Below are 20,118 nucleotides of genomic sequence, written 5' to 3'. Positions count from 1 at the left end.
AGAGGAATATATCATCTCTTACTGAGTTGTTGTTATTGTAATTCAGAAATAGTAGGTTGCTGAGGGTCATCTTCAATGGCTTGTCAAAAGGAAATGATTTTTTAAGAAATTGTTCAGAATTATATTTAGACTTAAATATTATATAGGTATAGGTGACATACAACAAAACCCTTACGTGTAGAGATGGGGACAACTCAGCATTTTGTTGAGTCATCCCGCTTCGTGAGTCATCAAAAGTTGACAACCCACGAAACATGAATAACGAAGTTATTTGTTGATTCGAGGGGGGGTTATTTAAAAATACTGCCACTGCCACCCCCCTCTGCCACTACCCCCACCACTGTGCCGCTGCCGTCCCCCTCCAGACCCTCACCCCCGCCAACACCCCCTTACTGTAATTGCCACCGCCAAGGTCTCCATCTGGCCTCTGTAGCCACAGCATGTAAAAAGGGAAACTAGTTGCCCTTTGCAAAGATAGTGGCTGCGGCTTCATTTAGGGTAGGGAAGCTGGCAGCCAATATCTTTGCAAAGGGCAGCCAATTTTACTGGTCTTTTTACATTCCATGGCTGCGGAGGCCCGATGGAGACTTAGCCTTCGGGTAAGACAGCTTATTAGTCATCCAGGGTGTGATTCACAGAGGCCACGAGGAAGAATGACAGGTTACCCACCTGTAATTGTAGTTTTTTGAGTGGATCTCTGTGATTCACACATGCTGCCCATCCTCCCCTCTGTCACGCCATTGTTTGCTTACTATTAAGTGGTGGTTGACACAACTGAAAGGGGACACTTGGCACCAAGGTACTTGGTGGAGGGGCATATTCTTGCTACCACAGAAGCTCTAGAATCTTCCGATAAGACTCTGTGCAGGCGTGAATCACTCAGGGTGTGAATCACAGAGGTCCACTCGAATAACTACAATTACAGGTGGGAAACCTGTCTTTGTTGTTTTTGTTGTTGTCATCGTCATTGTCATCATAATACTAGAATATAGAATTGCCCAGCGAAAATGGCTGTAGATTTAAGATGGGGGGAAAGGCAGGATTTTTTCTCGTTATGCTTTATTGACACAAAGAATTAACTGCCACAAAAGGTGCTAGTCATCATTTGAGTTTGATGACTTTAACAGCTGGATCTTTTGGATCTTCATGATTGCCTATTTTTCTTCATTCATGTATGACATATTCCACCAAATATAGCCTCTTTTCTAATTAGTACCTCAGTGAATCAAGAACAAAAAGAAGACAACTGCAGGAACATTTTTTAAAAGAATTTATGAAGCAACTGGCAAGAAATTCCATGTTCTGGGGGTCTACCAAATTCAAATTCGGACATCTTTTGAAGGCTACTTTCACTCTGTGGAACTGAAATTGTGGTCAGTGTCCTGTTAGTTACAACAGCAAATGTGGCACAAACAGTGTAACATTTGGAGGTGAATTTCCCCAGACTAATTAATCATCACAAATATTATCTGTTATGTACTGCATTGGATGACTTAGCACACAACAGATAATATCTTCAGTGATATGAACATGAGAAAATCTGTCTCCAAAGTTTACAACAATTGCATTATGCAGGCGTAAAATCTCAATAGGATAATTGCCAATAAATGTTGGTATGTAAACCAATATGGTCAGAATTTTTCAGACATTTATTTCGTTGCTTGGAGAAAAAGAGAACTGAGTATGATGTCCTGTGTTTTGCTATGATATGGCAGGGTGTATTTTGGTTGTGTAGACTCCATGTGTATTTGTATTTATTTATTATGGTCAGTGACCAGGAAGATAAAAATACATTATTTAGATAAAATCACATAATATCAGATAATACCAAAAGGCATTGGAAAACACATGTCATCACCAATGCACCATCTGACTCTTTTAAGACATTAAAGTTAAGAAAGAAGTTATAAGTTAACCAGCAATATTGAAGGATATAAAAGCTTTTAAAACATCACACCAATCACATAAGATGAAATTAAGAGACACATACAGCCATTAGTATACCACCTCAACTCTCCTAGAAAGTAAAATTAAACAAAAAATCTCTAACAAGGGTGGGGGCACTCAAATACTTTATGTGGTCAGGAAACTGTAGCAAGCTATAACAGGTGTGCTAGTAATGCAGGAAACCTTGTCAGAGAGCAGCAAAAGAATATAAAATTTGTCAGGTCTCTCTGGAAATTTTTGAAAAATAGGGGAGAATAGATCCTTGCAAAGATCTCGAGAAAAATGACAGTATAAGAGAACATGCTCCACTGTTTCTACTTCACCACTCCATGTGCCTATTGCAGAGAACAAATAATTCTGGGACAGGGGCCCACCATGCTGACACATATATTTTGCTCCGATAAAGCTTCTGTTAAGGATGGCTCATTACCAGGTTCAATTTCCTGTTGTTTGGAACTACAGTGAACATGGAAAGCCCTTAATGCTACATGTTAAGTGGAAATATGTTTTGTTATTTAGATATGAGAGTTGTGTGAGAGTTGTTCAAGACATTCTGTAGGAATATCCGAATTCTGTTGGCATTTGAAATATTAATCTTTAAACACAAACGTCTGAGATGTTTCTGTAAAGTCAGTTTCTTTGAAAGTGCAGGCTAAGAATTAACTAAAATAGTAGATACTACCTTCTCTTCTCTTCTCTTCTCTGTCCCATTTGGGAAGGAATCTACTAACTGCTGAATACTTTCAGCAATATTTTTCAAAAGTGATTCCTTCTTTGTATTTGATAGCAAGTTATTAAGTCTCAGGGAATATGTATGAATTAGATTGGAGATTGAATGACAGTGTTTTAGATTAACTTGAAAGGTCTCTTCTCACCTATTCCAGAAAGCATTAGGAAAAGGCTATGTGGTCCGTAAGATTACACGAATGTAAGAGTAGGTAATACCTTTTATTGGACCACTATATTTGTTTGATTTTTTTTTACTGGTCCAATAAAAGATATCACCCACTCTTACATGTATCTGTTCTTGCCTGTTCATTACAGTAGATCCTTTATATATTGTATTTAATATTCTCGTTCTTTTTTAGGGATCTCAGTGAAAACCAGATTCATGCCATTCCAAGAAAGGCTTTCCGTGGAGCTGTGGATATTAAAAATCTGTAAGTACTTACTTTTATTTGTATTTTTCTATGAAAGTAATAGTTTACATTATAGTCTCTTCCAATAACTTCATTTTACTACAACTATGAGATGCACTTGGGCCAAAAGTGGCACTGCTGACCTTTTTTTTTTTTTTTTTTTTTTTTTTTGGCTCTTCTCCTGGCTTTCCCCTGCTAAACTATGTGAATTAATGTAAATTTTAGTAAAATGTATCTGCAAGAATAGTGATAACTATCTTAAAGCAGTTTAAATGTTAACATTCAGAACACATATGAACTGAAAGTAATGAACTATCAGTTCTAGTTAGTCTCTTACTAAACACATTCATCATTCACATCATGGTTTTTTATGACATATCAGCCAGGGACAATAACTGTGAGCTTCCATTTGGCTTGTGTGGTCCTTTTCTCATTTCCTGTTCATATACAGCTAAGAGGATGAATATAAAAGTTTTGACTTTTTGTTAATGGCAGCTTCTGATCATATGATTAATTTTAACTTCAGTTTGCATAAGATAGCCAGATTTAGAAACCATGGTTTGAATTTGGTTTGTTTTAAAGTATCTGTAGTTCATCTAGGGATACGCAGTGTGGTGTGGATAAAGTGATGGACTAGGATTCAGGAGACCTGGATTTGAACTCCCACTCCACTATGAAAACTCACTGGGATGTGGAACTAGTAAAACAGCTCCTTAAATATCACATTGATCTTGAAAGCCCTGTTAGGCTTCCTGTAAATCAGATCTGACTTGACAGTACATAGCATAACAGTTTATCTCAAATATGGTTTGTCTCTTCAGATATACTGTATTTGCCGGCGTATAAGACGACTGGGTATATAAGACGACCCCCCAACATTTCCACTCAAAATATAGAGTTTGTTATATACTTGCTGTATAAGACTACTCCCTCTTCCGCACACCTTCCACACACCAAATAAAAGGTGCTATTCATTGTCACCATTGTACGGCCGCAGTACGACCGCAGCACCTCCGGCCCGCCCCTGCATCTCGCTGTGACAGGCGCTAGTGCGCAAATGCGCATGTGAGAGCTCTGCATATACAAGGGGTGGGCCGGAGTGCCGCTGCTTCCTGCTGAGCAGAACGGGCCGGTCACATCGAAAAGGCTGGAACCTCTGTCTCACTGCTGATTCTTGCCGCAGCCGCGCTGGATACCGCACGATACTGGATGGTATGTAGAATGAGGTGGCCAGGCATTGGGAGGCTACTATGGGCACCGGGTGAGCATCGGAAGGCCACTGTGGGCAGCTATGTCTATCCCAACTGAAGTGCACCCGGTGTATAAGACGATCCCCCCACTTGGAGGCATGTTTTTCAGGGCCAAAAATGTAGTCTTATATGCCAGCAAATACAGTAATGCAACAACCCAACACTTACAGGAAAGGTTTCAGGAATCTTTATACATTGCAGGAAGAGGAAAGATTTAGTGTGATGTTCAGTATTGCTACTCTAACCCCCTGATGTTGTCTTAGTTTTTTATACTGTTGAGTATTACTATATACAAAATTAGTAGTACCTATATTTTTATATGTAAAATGACTATTAATGTCATTATACTGAACATCAGTGTACATACCTCCAAGTTGGACAGCTATGTGAATGCTTCTACTGGTTCTCCTCCAGTTATTAATGTTTGGACTGTTACATAAGGTTCTGAGAAACTGACTATCTAAAATCACTGTCCTATTTTAAAGTAATCTTTAATCTTTCCATTTCTTTTCAATGTGATAGCCAAAGGTTTTTTTTTTGGTGGGGGGAGATTTATAGATGATAATAAAGTCTATGAGAACCTTCATGAAATCAGACTTCTGAAATTCAGAGACTTCAGATTGTTCATACCACTCCTTAACTCTGTCAGTGCTTCCCAACCCCTCCCCTGAACAATATAAAGAGCCAGTTAGACTAAATAAATCAGTGGGTCACCTTTCATTAAATATAATTTGTTATTTTTTAAATTATCAATTGATTGTTAATTCCATCTAACTGTCGACAGAACAATATTTTCAGTTATGAGGTGCTAGCAAATTGCAAAGTGGTGGCTTTAATCTATAAAGCACTAAATGGCTTGGGCCCAGACTATCTCACAAACTAGTATGTATTTGCCTGAGTAAAGAATACTGCTGAGGGTCATCTATCTTTTTGCCTGCTTTCCATATTACATTCCAGGCATTAGCAGATTTTGGAAGTATCTTGCAGAAAGGAGGGGGGAGGAACTGATAGGCCATGGTCTACCTGGTTGCTAAGTTTTGTGGTGATGTGTGATCCATCCCAAAGTTATAACCATTTTTAGTTTCCCCATTCAGCTAAGTAGTGATACCAGAGCTTTGGGTGTCAGAATCATGGCTCAAGTTCACAGTCCAGATCTAATCAGGGAGGATCTGGATCATTCAGAAATTCAGAATGATCTTGATAGGCTGGAGCACTGGACTGAAAACAACAGAATGAAATTCAACTTGGATAAGTGCAAAGTACTGCACCTCGCAAAAAGAAACCAAATACACAGTTCCAAGATGGGGGATAGCTGGCTCAGCAATACTATAAGCAAGAAGGATCTTGGAATTGTCATGGATCACAAGCTGAATATGAGCCAACAGTGTGATGTGGCTACAAAAGAAGCAATTGCTACTTTGGGCTGCATTGACAGAAGTATAGTTTCCAAATCCTGTGAGGTGCCAGTACCCCTCTATTCAGCACTGCTTAGGCCTCACTTTGAATATTCTGTTCAGTTCTGGATGCCACACTTCACAAAGGATGTTGCCAACTGGAACAAGTTCAGAGGAGGGTGACAAGGATGATCAGGGGTCTGGAACCCAAGCCGTATGAGGAAAGACTGAAAGAACTGGACATGTTTAGCCTTGATAAAAGGAGACTGAGGGGTGATATGATAACACTTTTCAAATACTTGAAAATCTGTCATACAGAGGAGGGGCAGGATCTGTTCTCAATCATCCCAGAGTGCAGGACATGTAACAATGGGCTCAAGTTACAGAAAGCCAGATTTTGATTGAATATCAGGAAAAACATCCTAACTGTTAGAGCAGTAAGACAGTGGAACCAATTACCTAGAGAGGTGGTATACAATGTGAAATTTTCATGTGTTTTGAACTGTTTTCCCTTGCAAGTAAGGTTTGTGTAGAAGTTCATTCACTACAAGAGAGATTTCATCAGGCAGGCAAAATAGAAGAAAAGCTTTATTAACCACAGCTGCACAGTTCTGGTCTCCATGTTCTTCTTGGATAAAGCTTCCTGGTTCATCCCCTAACTGTTCCTCCACCACCTTAGAATCTAGCTCTGCTTCCATTCTTATAAAACCACAGGTTGCTGTTGATTTCTTCCTTCTAGGGAAAATGAGTCTTTTATTTTGGAAAGCTGAATAACTTCTGTATAAATTAATAAATTGCTTTAATTTTCATAATTGTGCTTTGTAAGTATTTCATCTTTTGATTGCATAAACATCATTTACTTGACAAGGTATTAAAAACTACAGTAGTTAGAAAGGTATACCAAGAAAGAACATATTGCCTAAGATCAAGTGTACTAGTTTTAAAACAGTTCACTAATCATGTTCGACATTTCTCATAGCTGTAATGAGGAAATTAATCTGTCCCATGTATATAATATACCTGTGGGTGTCTTCTGCTAGTAAATAATATCTATTTTGTTTGTTTTGTTATGTTTTCTTTTTTTAATGGCTTGCCAGTGATTTTAACAATAAATGGTGAACAGATGGGAGGATAAATGGATGGACTGAAAGAAAGAACTTTTGAAAAGGCATTCCAGGTCACACAAAGTATCAGAAGAAAGTAGTTCTAATATTACAACTCATTTTACCATATTGATCAAACTAACTTAATTATCTTTATGGGTTGTTGTTGCTGTTCAGTCATTAAGTCGTGTCCGACTCTTCATTGAACCCATGGGCCACAGCATGCCAGGCCCTCCTGTCTTCCACTGCCTCCCGGATTTGGTCAAATTCATGTTGGTAGCTTCAGTGACACTGTCCAACCATCTCATCCTCTGTCATCCACTTCTCCTCTTGCCCTCATACTTTCCCAGCATCAGGGTCTTTTCCAGGGAGTCTTCCCTTCTTATGAAATGGCCAAAATGTTGGAGCCTCATCTTCAGGATCTGTCCTTCCAGTGAGCACTCAGGGTTGATTTGATTTAGAATGTATAGGTTTGTTCTCCTTGCAGTCCAGGGGACTCTCAAGAGTCTCCTCCAGCACCACAATTTAAAGGCATCCATTCTTTGGCGGTCAGCTTTCTTTATGGTCCAGCTCTCACTTCCATACATCACTACAGGAAAAACCATAGCTTTGACTATTTGGACCTTTGTTGGCAAGCTGATGTATCTGCTTTTGAAGATGTTGTCTAGGTTTGCAATTCCTTTCCTCCCAAGAAGCAGGAGTCTTTTAATTTCGTGGCTGCTGTCACCATCTGCAGTGATCATGGAGCTTAAGAAGGTAAAATCTTTCAGTACCACTATATCTTCCCCTTCTATTTGCCAGGAGGTGAAGGGACCAGTGGCCATGATTTTAGTTTTTTTGATGTTGAGCTTCAGACTATTTTTCGCTCTTCTCTTTCACCCTCATTAAGAGGTTCTTTAATTCCTCCTCACTTTCTGCCATCAGAGTGGTATCATCTGCATATCTGAGGTTGTTGATATTTCTTCCGGCAATCTTAATTCCGATTTAGGATTCATCCAGTCCAGCCTTTCGCATGATGTATTCTGCATATAAGTTAAATAAGCAGGGAGACAATATACAGCCTTGTCATACTCCATTCCCAATTTTGAACCAATCAGTTGTTCCATATCCAGTTCTGACTGTTCCTTCCTATCCCACATATAGATTTCTCAGGAGATAGATAAGGGGGTCAGGCACTCCCATTTGTTTAAGGACTTGCCATAGTTTGTTGTGCTCCACACAGTCCAAAGCTTTTGAGTTGTCAATGAAGCAGAAGTAGATGTTTTTCTGTAACTCTCTGGCTTTCTCCATAATCCAGCGAATTAGTCTCTAGTTCCTCTGCCCCTTCAAAATCCAGCTTTGTCCTTCTGGGAGTTCTCAGTCCACATACTGCTGAAATCTGCTTTGTAGGAAGTTCAGCATAACCTTGCTAGTGTGTGAAATGAATACAATTGTACGGTAGTTGGAGCATTCTTTGTCACTGCCCTTCTTTGAGATTGGGATGTAGGCTGATCTTTTCCAATCCTCTGGCCACTGCTGAGTTTTCCAAACTTGCTGGCATGTTAAGTGTAGCACATTAACAGTGTCTTCTTTTAAGATTTTAAATAGTTCAACTGTAATGCCATCACCTCCACTGGCCTTGTTGTTAGCCATGCTTTCTAAGGCCCACTGGACTTCACTCTCCAGGATGTCTGGCTCAAGGTCAGCAACCACACTATCTGGGTTATCCGGGACATCCAGATCTTTGTGGTATAATTTCCCTATGTATGCTTGCCACCTCTTGATGTCCTCTGCTTCTGCTAGGTCCCTACCATTTTTGTCCTTCATCATGTCCATCTTTGCACAAAAAGTTCCTTTAATATCTCCAATTTTCTTGAACAGATCTCTGGTTTTTCCCTTTCTACTATTTTCCTCTCTTTCTTTGCACTGTTTGTTTAAGAAGGTCCTCTTGTCTCACCTTGCTATTCTTTGGAAGTCTGCATTCCATTTTCTGTAACTTTTCCTGTCTCAGTTGCATTTTGTTTCCTCTCTCTTCTCTGGTATTTGTAAGACCTCGTTGGACAGCCACTTTGCTTTCTTGCAGTTCCTTTACTTTGGGATGGTTTTTGTTGCTGCCTCCTGTACAATGTTACGAGCCTCCATCCATAGTTCTTCAGGCACTCTGTCCACCAAATCTAGTTCCTTAAATCTGTTCTTCACTTCCACTGTGTATTCATAAGGGATTTGGTTTAGATTATACCTGACTAGCCCAGTGATTTTTCCTACTTTCTTCAGTTTAAGCTTGAATTTTGCTATAAGTAGCTGATGATCGGAGCCACAATTAGCTCCAGGTCTTGTTTTGCTGACTGTATAGAGCTTCTCCATATTTGGCTGCAGAGAAAATAATCTGATTTCGGTATTGCCCATCTGGTGATGTCTATGTGTAGAGTCGCCTCTTGTGTTGTTGGAAAAGAGTTTTTGTGATGACCAGCTTGTTCTCTTGACAAAACTGTATTAGCCGTTGCGCTGCTTTGTTTTGAACTCCAGTAGAACTTTTCAAACTCTTTTGTTGACTATGAGGGCTACTCTCATTTTTTCTACAGGATTCTTTCCCACAATAGTAGATATGATAATCGTCTGAATTCACCCATTCCCATCCATTTTCATTCACTGACACCCAGGATGTCAGTGTTTATCCTTGCCATCTCCTGTTTTACCACATCCAGCTTACCAAAGTCCATAGATCTTATATTCCAGCGTCCTATGCAGTATTTTTCTTTGCAGAATCGAACTTTCCTTTCACTTCCTTTCACTTCTGTATCGGGTAGTATTTACATATGTTATTATCATAATGATATTTTGCCTGCTTGATGAATAGTAGCATTTTATAAAAAATAAACCGGGTTGTTACTTCACATTCAGCAGCAAATTCTAATGTTTAATAATTATATAATAATAATAATTTGCTTCATCCCTTCTATGTTTTTAGTATCCTTTTTAGAATCTCTTGACATTGTCCACATTACCTCAAAGAGTGTGAAACAAAGACGAAACACTATATTTTAGTCAGTGGTCCTTTCTGCCAAGAAGATGGTTTGTGCTAAGTTTTATCTCGGGACAAACAGAAAAATAACTATGTGGGGAAGAAGCAAGTTTGAAAACTATTTAACAGTCTTAGCCACAGCAGAATTTAGAGGTCATTAAAAGAAACTTTTAAAAAAAGATGCACCTGAATGTGTGCCAATGTAGAAGAAATCTGCCTTTCAGTTCTTCTCGGACAAGATTTGCTAGAGTGCTTTCTGTGCCATTAAAGCTTTCTCTTTGTGTATAATGTGGATGATTTAGGAGGAGCCATGTCACTGCTGATTTATACATAGACAGCTAAAGATAATAAGATGTGGGGCCAACATACTCCTCACCCTTTTACAGATTAACCTGCAGACTGCATTAGGCAAATTTGATGGCATTAAAAGATTTTACCAATTTGTCTCAAAACAATTTCTCTTTTGTGTTGTGTCAGAGGATAACATTTCATGCCACTCTGCTAATTTGGATGGCTTTGATCAATTGCTCTGGGGGTTAGAGAACTGTACCAGATATATTATTTTGGTCATTTAAAATAGAAAGCCTGTTGACTTAATTGTAAATATCCCTAATTTGTTAAAATGTAAAACACCTGATTTTTTTAAAAAAATACAGTGTGATGGAAACACCATACCAAACTATTCACTGCAGCATCTAGAAAATGTTTTGAGTACACAAGTGATATATTGCAGTGGTGGGGAAGGGCAGAATCCAGTGGGATCTCTCTGTGAAAAGTCCTCTTGTGCCTCTGGGCAGTTGCAATTATTTTCACTGGAACTGGTATGTTCCAAATGATTTGCAGCTCAATTGTACCCTGTTGAGTATATGGTCACTGGTTGTGTAATGCGATCCCTTGAATTTCATATTACATTATAGCCATGTAGATGTATTAAGAGATTCTAGGATCTCTTCTACAAGGTGACTCTTAAGCAATGGTGAGAAATTATTCTTTTCCATTCAAGTGTAAGCAGGTCTGTGAGTCTGGGTCCTGGACCTTTGAAGTAATCAGTTACAAATAACTATTTGCTCATAATTAGTTCCTTTTCATAATAATATAGGCATAACTGAATTACAATATGATTACACGTTGCACAGGTGTCTTCATATTTGATGGTGTTCATAGCATATCAGTTACTTTAATAGTCCTTTCAAGGAGAAAAGTGGGGTTAAAATATTTTAAATAAATAAATAATAAATAGTTACAGCAGTGAGATCTCACTAAATGGTGGAAGTGGAATATGGTATAGTCAGATCTTGGGTTCTTCATGCTGCTGCCTCATTAGTGTAGATGATGAGGTGATGGACTAGAGAAGAATGTATTTTGTGTCTCAAACCAGTGATATTCAAGTATTTTCAAAATAACAAAATTACATTACTTACTGTTGAAAACATTTTTAAATGTGTTTTATTTTTCAAAAATGTGCTGTGTAAACTACACCAAATCATAATGGCCATAAACAAAATATATTGAACATTTTGTGTATTTATAAATACTATTTTTATTAAAAATTTATTTATTTATTTATTTATTTATTGGACTTATATACCGCCCCATAGCGCTACAAGCACTCTCCGGGCGGTTTACATTTTTAATTATACAGGCTACACATTGCCCCCCCAGCAAGCTGGGTACTCATTTTACCGACCTCGGAAGGATGGAAGGCTGAGTCAACCTTGAGCCGGCTACCTGGGATTTGAACCCCAGGTCGTGAGCACAGTTTTAGCTGCAGTACAGCGTTTTAACCACTGCGCCACGAGGCTCTTCTAATGCATTATAAATGCATTGTAGTATTTATTTATTTTTATAAATGCATTTTAGTTTCAGAGCAAAATGGAATAAATAACCGAAGAAAAATGTATGTAAATATCAGGTATTCAATGGGCCATGGCAAAGTTGGGAAATAAAAATGGTGCTTGTGCAAGCAACCAGTGAAAGTCAACATTCCAACAATTAGGGCAGTGGCAGTGTTGCCAGAATGGCTGGTGAAACACTGCTTGCCCTGCTGATTCTGCTTACAGTGACACCATTGCAGATCCTATATCTGCAGAATCCTTTCAAGGTAATAGATATTATGAAGATTAGCTGTCATAAGAAGGTAGCAGAAGTTTAGAATCAGTTCTTCATTTCCCATGAAAACGGAGATTACTACCACTTTGACAGGCTTCTTGCATGTGCACTATTATGTGTAGTTCAATGTTGCCTTTATGTATATTTTTTAAATGATCAGTAGCTGTCTTTTTCTTCAATTTTTCTAAGATGGAATGTGTAAGCAACTAAATCTAAGCAATTATTTTGAAGCAATCTCCTAAACTATCGCATTTCCTGAGTGTTGAAACAATGTCACTTCACTGTAACAAGCATATCTGATACTGTACTCTGAATGTTTAAGTTAAAAGTAATGTTAAAAGAACCTGTATCTTACTTCCAAAGAAGTTTGCTTCAAGGTACAGTGGGGTCTCTACTTAAGAACGTCCCTACTTAAGAACAATTCCACTTAATAACAGCTCCATTTGCTAAATTTTGCTTCTACTTGAGAACAAAAATCCAGATAAGAACAGGAAAAAAAAACCTTTCCTGCTCTTTTTTTAACCTGAGGTCATCTTAGGTTAAAAAAGTTCTCCCCCTAGTGGTAGAGTAAGTATTAACCAGCTTTGCATTAGTTCCTATGGGAACTAATGCTTCAATGTACGAACGCACCTCTACATAAAAAAAACAGCCAGAACGGATTAATTGGTTTTCAGTCCATTGCTTCAAAATTAGCTTCGTCAGAAGCACTGTTCTCTGACCTAAGGGAAAAAAAAGAAAAAAATCCCCCTCTAGTGGTAGAAGGCGGAATAGCAGCTTCCCATTAGTTTCTATGGACGGAAAAGAGCAGATACAGATTAAATGGTTTTCAATGCATTCCTATGGGAAATGCAGATTCTACATAAGAACTTTTCCACTTGAGAACCACCTTCCAATACGGATTAAGTTCTTAAGTAGAGACCCCACTGTAAATGCTGCTGCTTTGCTTAAAATTTGCAGAAGTAAGTGTATCCAAGACAGCGTAGGTACATGAGAAAGTGCTTTGTATTGAGCCAGCTCAGATCGAGCTAGCCCACTGGTTCCACAAGCAGTCACCAGTATGGTAGAGCTTTGGTTCAGCCAGGCTACTGGTGGACAATGATTCTATGGCTACAGGAACCTCTGGACACTACATGCATAGTACCTTGACTACTTTTGCACCATGTTCTAAAAGAGACAAACAGCATGCATTGCTCTTGGAGATGATGAACATCCTCTGACTACAACCCCAGATTTGGGATTCTAGACAAGGTTACACTGAAGGGCTATACATTAACTACCTCTTCCCTCCATTGACAACCCCCCCACACACATTTTTAGGAGCAGCTTGAACTTGGGCAGTGAAACTGGTGAATTTCACAGAAACCCTTAGCAAAGAAAAGCTTATCATAGGATAATTGAATTGGAAGATGCCTGTAAGGCCATCAAGTCCAACCCCCTGCTCGATGCAGAAATCCAAATCAAAGGAGATCTGACAGATGGTTGTCCAATTTTCTTTTGAATGCCTCCAGCATTGGCTTCTATAGAAAGATTATATCTTGTTTATTCAGAAGTAAATTTCCTTGACTGTGGGACTTTGCCTGGCTGTAATTAAAAACACAACGTATACATGTGTTCAAGATCTCAGTCCATTATTTGTGTTTAAAAATGTATGTATATTTACATGCTCACTTGTTTCTTTTTTTGTCTACCTGGATATAGACAGCCAAAGCTTTATTGTGTACATATGCACACAATGTTTATGTACATCTTCATTTAAAGAAAATAGCAAAAATCACACAAGATCAGTAATTATGAAAAACTGTAATTGCACAACTATAATCCTAAATATGTTTCTTTGGTAATTTATTTAGAAGCAAGTAGGTGTAGGACTGAACTGGCTAGCTTTTATGTTTTTATGTACCGTATTTTTCGCTCCATAAGACGCACCTTTCCATAAGACGCACCAATTTTTTAGGAGAAGAAAACAAGAAAATATAATCTGTTTTCTTCACTCCATAAGACGCACAGACTTTCCACCCCCCTGTTTTGTGGGGAAAAAGTGCGTCTTATGGTGCAAAAAATACGGTATTTGTTTATTTAATATTTCACCTTTGTCCCAGTAAAACAAGCCTAGATACGTACGTAACATTTAAAAAACAAACACAGATACAAGTAAAAATACAGTGGCTGAAATCCTGTCAGGAACAAATGAAACCTTATGAATTTGTTTATGTCGTGAAACAGGATTTCAGCCAGGAAGTTACTGAAACCAGTTAAACAAATTTTCATATTAAAACAATTGCAGAATTAAAATTGTTTAAACAATTTAAAAACATCTCATTTTAAAAAAAGAAAAAGTAAAACATCCTTCAGAAAGCCGTCTCACAAGTGGCCCATTCAGTTAATACATGCTTGCCTGAGCAAAAGGGTGTTTAACGGGCAATTGAAGCAGAGCAAGGTGAGGGATTGCCTTATTTTGCTTAGGAGGTGGTCCACAGCCTGGGAAAAGCCACCAGAACAGCCCCTGTCGTGTCCTTATATATACCTGTGAAGTTGTAACAGGGAGTCTTTGTTTTACTTTAACTGATTCTTCTCAAGAATTTGGGCACAGAGAATTTGATCCACTAAAGTTTCCAAACACTTTGCAGAGTCAGCTCCATCCAAAATGAGTTGCAGTAATCCAACTCATATGCAACTATGGCATGTGTCACTGTAGTTATACCGTACTAATGCTTACTAACTTTGCAGAAAAGGCGATTTCAGTTTTTTGTGTAAATGTATGTTGAACTGTTGTCATACATCATGCTCTGAATCAAATGGAAAAAAACGTGGTAACTTTGAGTTGAAGAAAATAATAATTTGAAAATTAAACCAAGTATAAATTTCTCATATCTTAATATTTAAAGATTAATAATGCATGAACAGTATTGCTGATTTTTTGTCTAGAATGTCAGTGTTTCTTTAATAGATCTTATCTGCATAAAATCATGAAGAAAATAAGACGTGCTGAAACAATATGCTGAGAATTGTTTCTATGTGTTAGAATGTGTCTTGGTTTTTTTCAGAAGGGGACTGGAAAATGTTACAAACATCATATACATCCCTAAGAATGTGAAATTCTAGGAAGAAGCTGTCTTTGTAGAACTAAGGGTGGTCTTTCCTGCTCTTTCTTGCCAAGGATAGAGAAATTAACATGCAGCTGGGCTTCTCTGATAAATGGATTCTGTTAGGTCACTGAGGGGATGCGTATGACATTAAGTGATTTACAGCCCTTTACCTTAATGAAATTGTTTCAGCAAGATGACGCTGAGAGCTTTTAATGGATAGCTTTTCTTGATGTAATGAAATTGCATTCCTTTGGCATTTAATATAAGGTGTAGTTATTATTTACTGGAGCTTTCCCAGGGCTGTCGTGATTTTACACATGCAGTTTGAAACAAAAAGAGATTTCAGTGGTGGCGTCAAGACCAGAATGGCGTATGACGTTCTTAAGTAGATGAGTGTACAGTATTTAGGGAGTATATATCAGTTATTGTGGCCTAGCTTTCAAGCCTCATCTCTTAACAAGGCTTTCTTATCCGTAATGTTGCCACGCTTCATATCTTTCACATATCACCTCCTAATCTATTTAACAGGCAACTGGATTACAACCAGATCAGCTGTATTGAAGATGGGGCATTTAGGGCTCTCCGTGATCTGGAAGTACTGTAAGTAACTGTTTGTCTCTCTTCTTAAATAGGCAAATCCAAATAGAAAAGCTTATCTGGTAGCTGCAGCTCTGGAGTCAAAATACTTGAATGAAATAATTGATGTATTAGAATAAATCTACTTTGATTAGAATAATGTTACTTTGTTAGATACCAAAAGCATGTGGAATGAGTGGGGATATTCTTAGCAAAAATATTACAATTGCCAAATACAACCATCTAAGGGAAGAGAATACTTTTTTCCAAAGGTAAAAGGTTTATGATTCAGTTTATTCATGTAAACCTGTTTTCCATTGTTCAGAGCCCACACAATTTTATTCCTCCTTTCAGACACATTCTTTTCATGTGAAATATAGAGTAAAGCCTTGAATACACTTATTTCAGCAGCTTTTTCAAAAAGAATTTTCTAGGAGGTAAGATTAGGTATTTTTGAGAATAGTTGCTTTCCATATTCAGTCTTTTACAATTGGTTTTGATTCCTGATCTGTTATCTGCAAGCTGTTCACAGCTGAATATCTCCCCAGAAGTTAACAGTACTCTCCTGCAAATAGCAGCTAGGGAAGCACTGGGATGGGGTTTCATATCTTGACTGAACTGGAGATGTTATCTACTGAGTACCCTGACACTTTACTGATTGCTCTGTTTTTAATTTTTCTAATATGGCAATAAGGATGGTAAATCAGTATAATAAATATAATATTTGTAAATAACATGTCTAATAGTTTTCTTTCTAAAATGAGGATTTAACTTGCAATCATGAAATAATTCTGTCAGTCTATTGGGAACATCAGCTGATGTCTGCGGTCCTGTATATTTACTTACCTGAGAGTTTGCCTACTTTTAACTAAACTTGGATAAATTTGCAATGCTAAATGCTGTATAGTTTTCATTTACTCTTTTTAGAAAAACAGTACACAAAAGTAAATTAAAGGAAACAAGAAGTTTCAGTCATAGCTCAGGCTTTGTTCATAGATTATGAAATTAACTGTTTTCAGAATAATGTAGAAGCTCCAGTCCAAGGCATTATTTGACAATGTTGAAACTAACCTCAGGCCAGCTAGAATATAAAGAAGATAATTACTGCAACCTGCCATTTTAAAATACAATTGAGTTTTATCAAAGATGAATAATATCAAGGAATAAAATACCTTTTAAGTGGACAGCACGTTTTTAATGTTAGGATATTTGAATTCATGTCCAGCTAATTTGTAGTTCGAAAGCATGTAAAAATGTGAGTAGAGAAATAGGTACCACCTCGGTGGGAAGGTAATGGCATTCCGTGTCTAGTCGCGCTGGCCACTGACTACAGAAACTGTCTTCGGACAAACGCTGGCTCTATGGCTTGGAAACGGGGATGAGCACCGTGCCATAGAGTCAGACATGACTGGACTAAATGTCAAGGTGAACCTTTACCTTTACCTTAACAGCTAATTTGTTTGCTACTAATATATATTCTACTTTATTTTATAAGCCTTTTCCATTTAATTATTCAATTCTGACATTTTAAAACTGGATTAAACAAGATATTGCCCTTTCCTTGTTCAAATAGTCAGTATTGTCCCATTGCTCATGAAGGCTTTTTGTTGTGTGCTTGGGAGTGTGTGTGTGTGTGTGTGTGTGTGTGTGTGTGTGTGTGTGTGTGTGTGTGTGTGTGTGTGTGTGTGTGTGTGTGTGTGTGTGTGTGTGTGTGTGTGTTTACAGTATGTTTATACACAGAGACAAAGACAGAAACAAATACACACTCCCAAACACACCACAGCCTTCTGAAATGACATTGAAAAGGCTTTCATTTTCATTGTATGTTAGCTAGGTAGTTATAGATACAGAGATAGAGATAGAAATATAGATATATAGATATACAGTATGCACATACACACTTCCAGATAAACATTGAAGAACTTACCTTTACTTATGTCATTTATGGTGAAATCTCCATTTGCTGTTGGTTCAGTTCATTATAAAACAGAATGGAACCACATAAGGAGATAATGAGCATATATACAAGAACAGCTAAACATTACTTGTAGATGAGCATCTAATAAACAAGGAACAAATTAAGACACATACTTAAGAAACAAAGTTAATTATATCCTTTAGGTTTTGTTCTTTTACAGTGTTGTAACGAAATGGAACAAATGACTAGTTTATCAACTTCCCTAACATCTTGAGCTATATAAGTGTACATTCAAGCGGTTTTCTAATTGTCAATTTTGTGTTAGAATAAGTGCAGCTTTATTTTACAATGTATGCAGAATAGTTGCTTTTTATATTTTTATTCATTTGTATATTTCTGTAGTAGGATTGCACATATTCAAACTTTTTATAGACTTTATACTTAAGTTTCTCAAGAATTAAGTGCAGACATGGCATCTTGTGCCTGCTATTGTAGTTTTGAAACAAACAGTATCTTACTGTTTTTTAATTTTCTTGTTGGTGCTGTGCAGAGGGCAAATCCCATGATATAGAGAAAATGGCAGAGAACAGACAGAGAACTGTTCCACCATTCTGCCAAACTGCTGAATTAAAAAGAGATTGGAGAAGAAATATATTTGAGTCTTGATAAATATGAGATTATTTTGACTCAATAAGACTAAATGATGATAGGAGTACTTTGGGGAACTGAGGCTGGGGGTGAGTAAGCATCATCCATTGGATTAAATAAGTTCAGTGGACTTTTCAGTGGCTTTCAATACTATCACCATGGTATCCTTCTGGGCAGCCTTCCTGAGATGAGTCTCGGATGTTCTGTCTTACAGTGGTTTTGATCCTTCTTGGGTGGCTGAACTCAGAATGTCCTGGCCTCTGGTGTCCCTTAGGGCTCAGTCCTGTCCCCCGTGTTATTCAGCATCTACATGAAACTGCTGGGAGAGATTGTTCAGAGTTTTGGGGTTCAGTGCCATCAATATGCCGCTGATACCCAGCTCTATCTGTCCTTCCTTTGGCTGTGGCCAAAAAAAAAAAAGTTGAGAATGGTTGTCCTCTAGGAAGTCACAGGCTACAACAACTGAACAGGGCAGTTGAGGACAGGACATTTTGGACGTCACTCATTTATAGGGTTGCCATAAGTCAAGAGCAACTTGACGCCATGTAACAGCAACAATTATCCCCACAATCACTCCACTTTTAAGATCTTCTGTGGAGACCTTTCTCTCAGTTCCACCACTTTCTCAAGCTTGTTTGGTGAGGACACAGCAGAGGGCCTTCTCAGTGGCTGCTCTGAGGCTTTGGAACAGGTTGCCCTAAGAAGCCAGATTGGCTTCCTCCCCCTTGTTCTTGCATCATCAGACATAGACCATCCTTTTCAGGTAGGTTTTAAGCAATAAATGGGGGTCTAGGAAACACTTTGCTTACGAAATTGAGATATCTTTAAATGTCTTCATAATTGTTTTAAACGCTGATTAATGCTTAATTGTTTTCAATACAGTTTTGCATAGTATTTTATTGTTTAATTGTGAGCTACATTGGGTTACCTATGGGAAGAAAGGTGGCATATAAATGATATTTATTAATAAATTAAAATAATAAATGAACTAATTGTCAGTGTGAAAATGCTGCTGTGTTATGTGATTCTACCAGCAGCTTTAGAAAAGTAAAATGACCACATGGAAACAGACAAAATCTGTTATTACTAAGTGTCGTAGGGGATCTCATACACTTCAGCAGAATAGTTTACCACATGAAATGTCATAGTGGTCACAACTATACACCTGTTTCGTAAGAAAATGATGTGTGTGACTTTTCAGAAACTATGTTTATTTACTGTTTCTTTAGACTGTGGCATTATTCAAGATGCATATGTTATGGAAAAGATATCAGCAGATATAGCCTCATATTCTAAAATTCACAGAACAATTATCATTAAAATTGATTGGAGGTGGAGGAAACTCATTGGACTGGTGAATAACTCTTACGTGTCTCAGGAACTCTTTGTTCATTTTAATAAAATGTACTGAAAAAGCAAGTTTATGCACCAACCACTGATGTGGAAGAGGCTGAATTTGACCAATTCTATGAAGACTTACAACACCTTCTAGAACAGACACCAAAGAAATGTGTTCTTCTCATTATAGGTGACTGGAATGCTAAAGTAGGGAGTCAAGATAAAAGGAACAACAGGCATGTTTGGCCTTGGAGTTCAAAACAAAGCAGGGGAAAAGCTAATAGAGTTCTGTCAAGAAAACAAGTTGGTCATCACAAACACTCTTTTCCAACAACACAAGGGGTGACTACACATAGACATCACCAGATGGGCAATATCGAAATCAGATTGATTATATTCTCTGCAGCCAAAGATGGAGAAGCTCTATACAGTCAGCAAAAACAAGACCTGGAGCTGATTGTGGCTCTGATCATCAGTTTCTTATAGCAAAATTCAAGCTTAAACTGTAGAAAATAGGAAAAACCACTGGGTTAGTCAGGTATAATCTAAACCAAATCCCTTATGAATACACAGTGGAAGTGAAGGACAGATTTAAGGAACTACATTTGG

General features: G+C 37.9%; 1 protein-coding gene across 11 annotated transcripts in view; it reads left to right on the top strand.

Annotated features, from left to right (window-relative positions):
* SLIT2 (slit guidance ligand 2) overlaps positions 1-20,118 on the top strand; it is a 455,778-nt gene that overhangs the window by 224,606 nt on the left and 211,054 nt on the right. For all 11 annotated transcript variants that reach the window (XM_073001077.2, XM_078394061.1, XM_073001083.2 and 8 more), the window contains exons 5-6: positions 3,036-3,107; positions 15,558-15,629. In XM_073001077.2, coding sequence (XP_072857178.2) covers positions 3,036-3,107; positions 15,558-15,629 — 144 coding nt within the window. The remainder of the gene's footprint in view (positions 1-3,035; positions 3,108-15,557; positions 15,630-20,118) is intronic.

The sequence above is a fragment of the Pogona vitticeps genome, chromosome 5 (genome assembly GCF_051106095.1).
Source record: "Pogona vitticeps strain Pit_001003342236 chromosome 5, PviZW2.1, whole genome shotgun sequence".
Lineage (NCBI taxonomy): Eukaryota > Metazoa > Chordata > Lepidosauria > Squamata > Agamidae > Pogona > Pogona vitticeps.
Note: the sequence above shows the minus strand (reverse complement) of the source record. Positions and strands in the feature narration are given on the sequence as shown.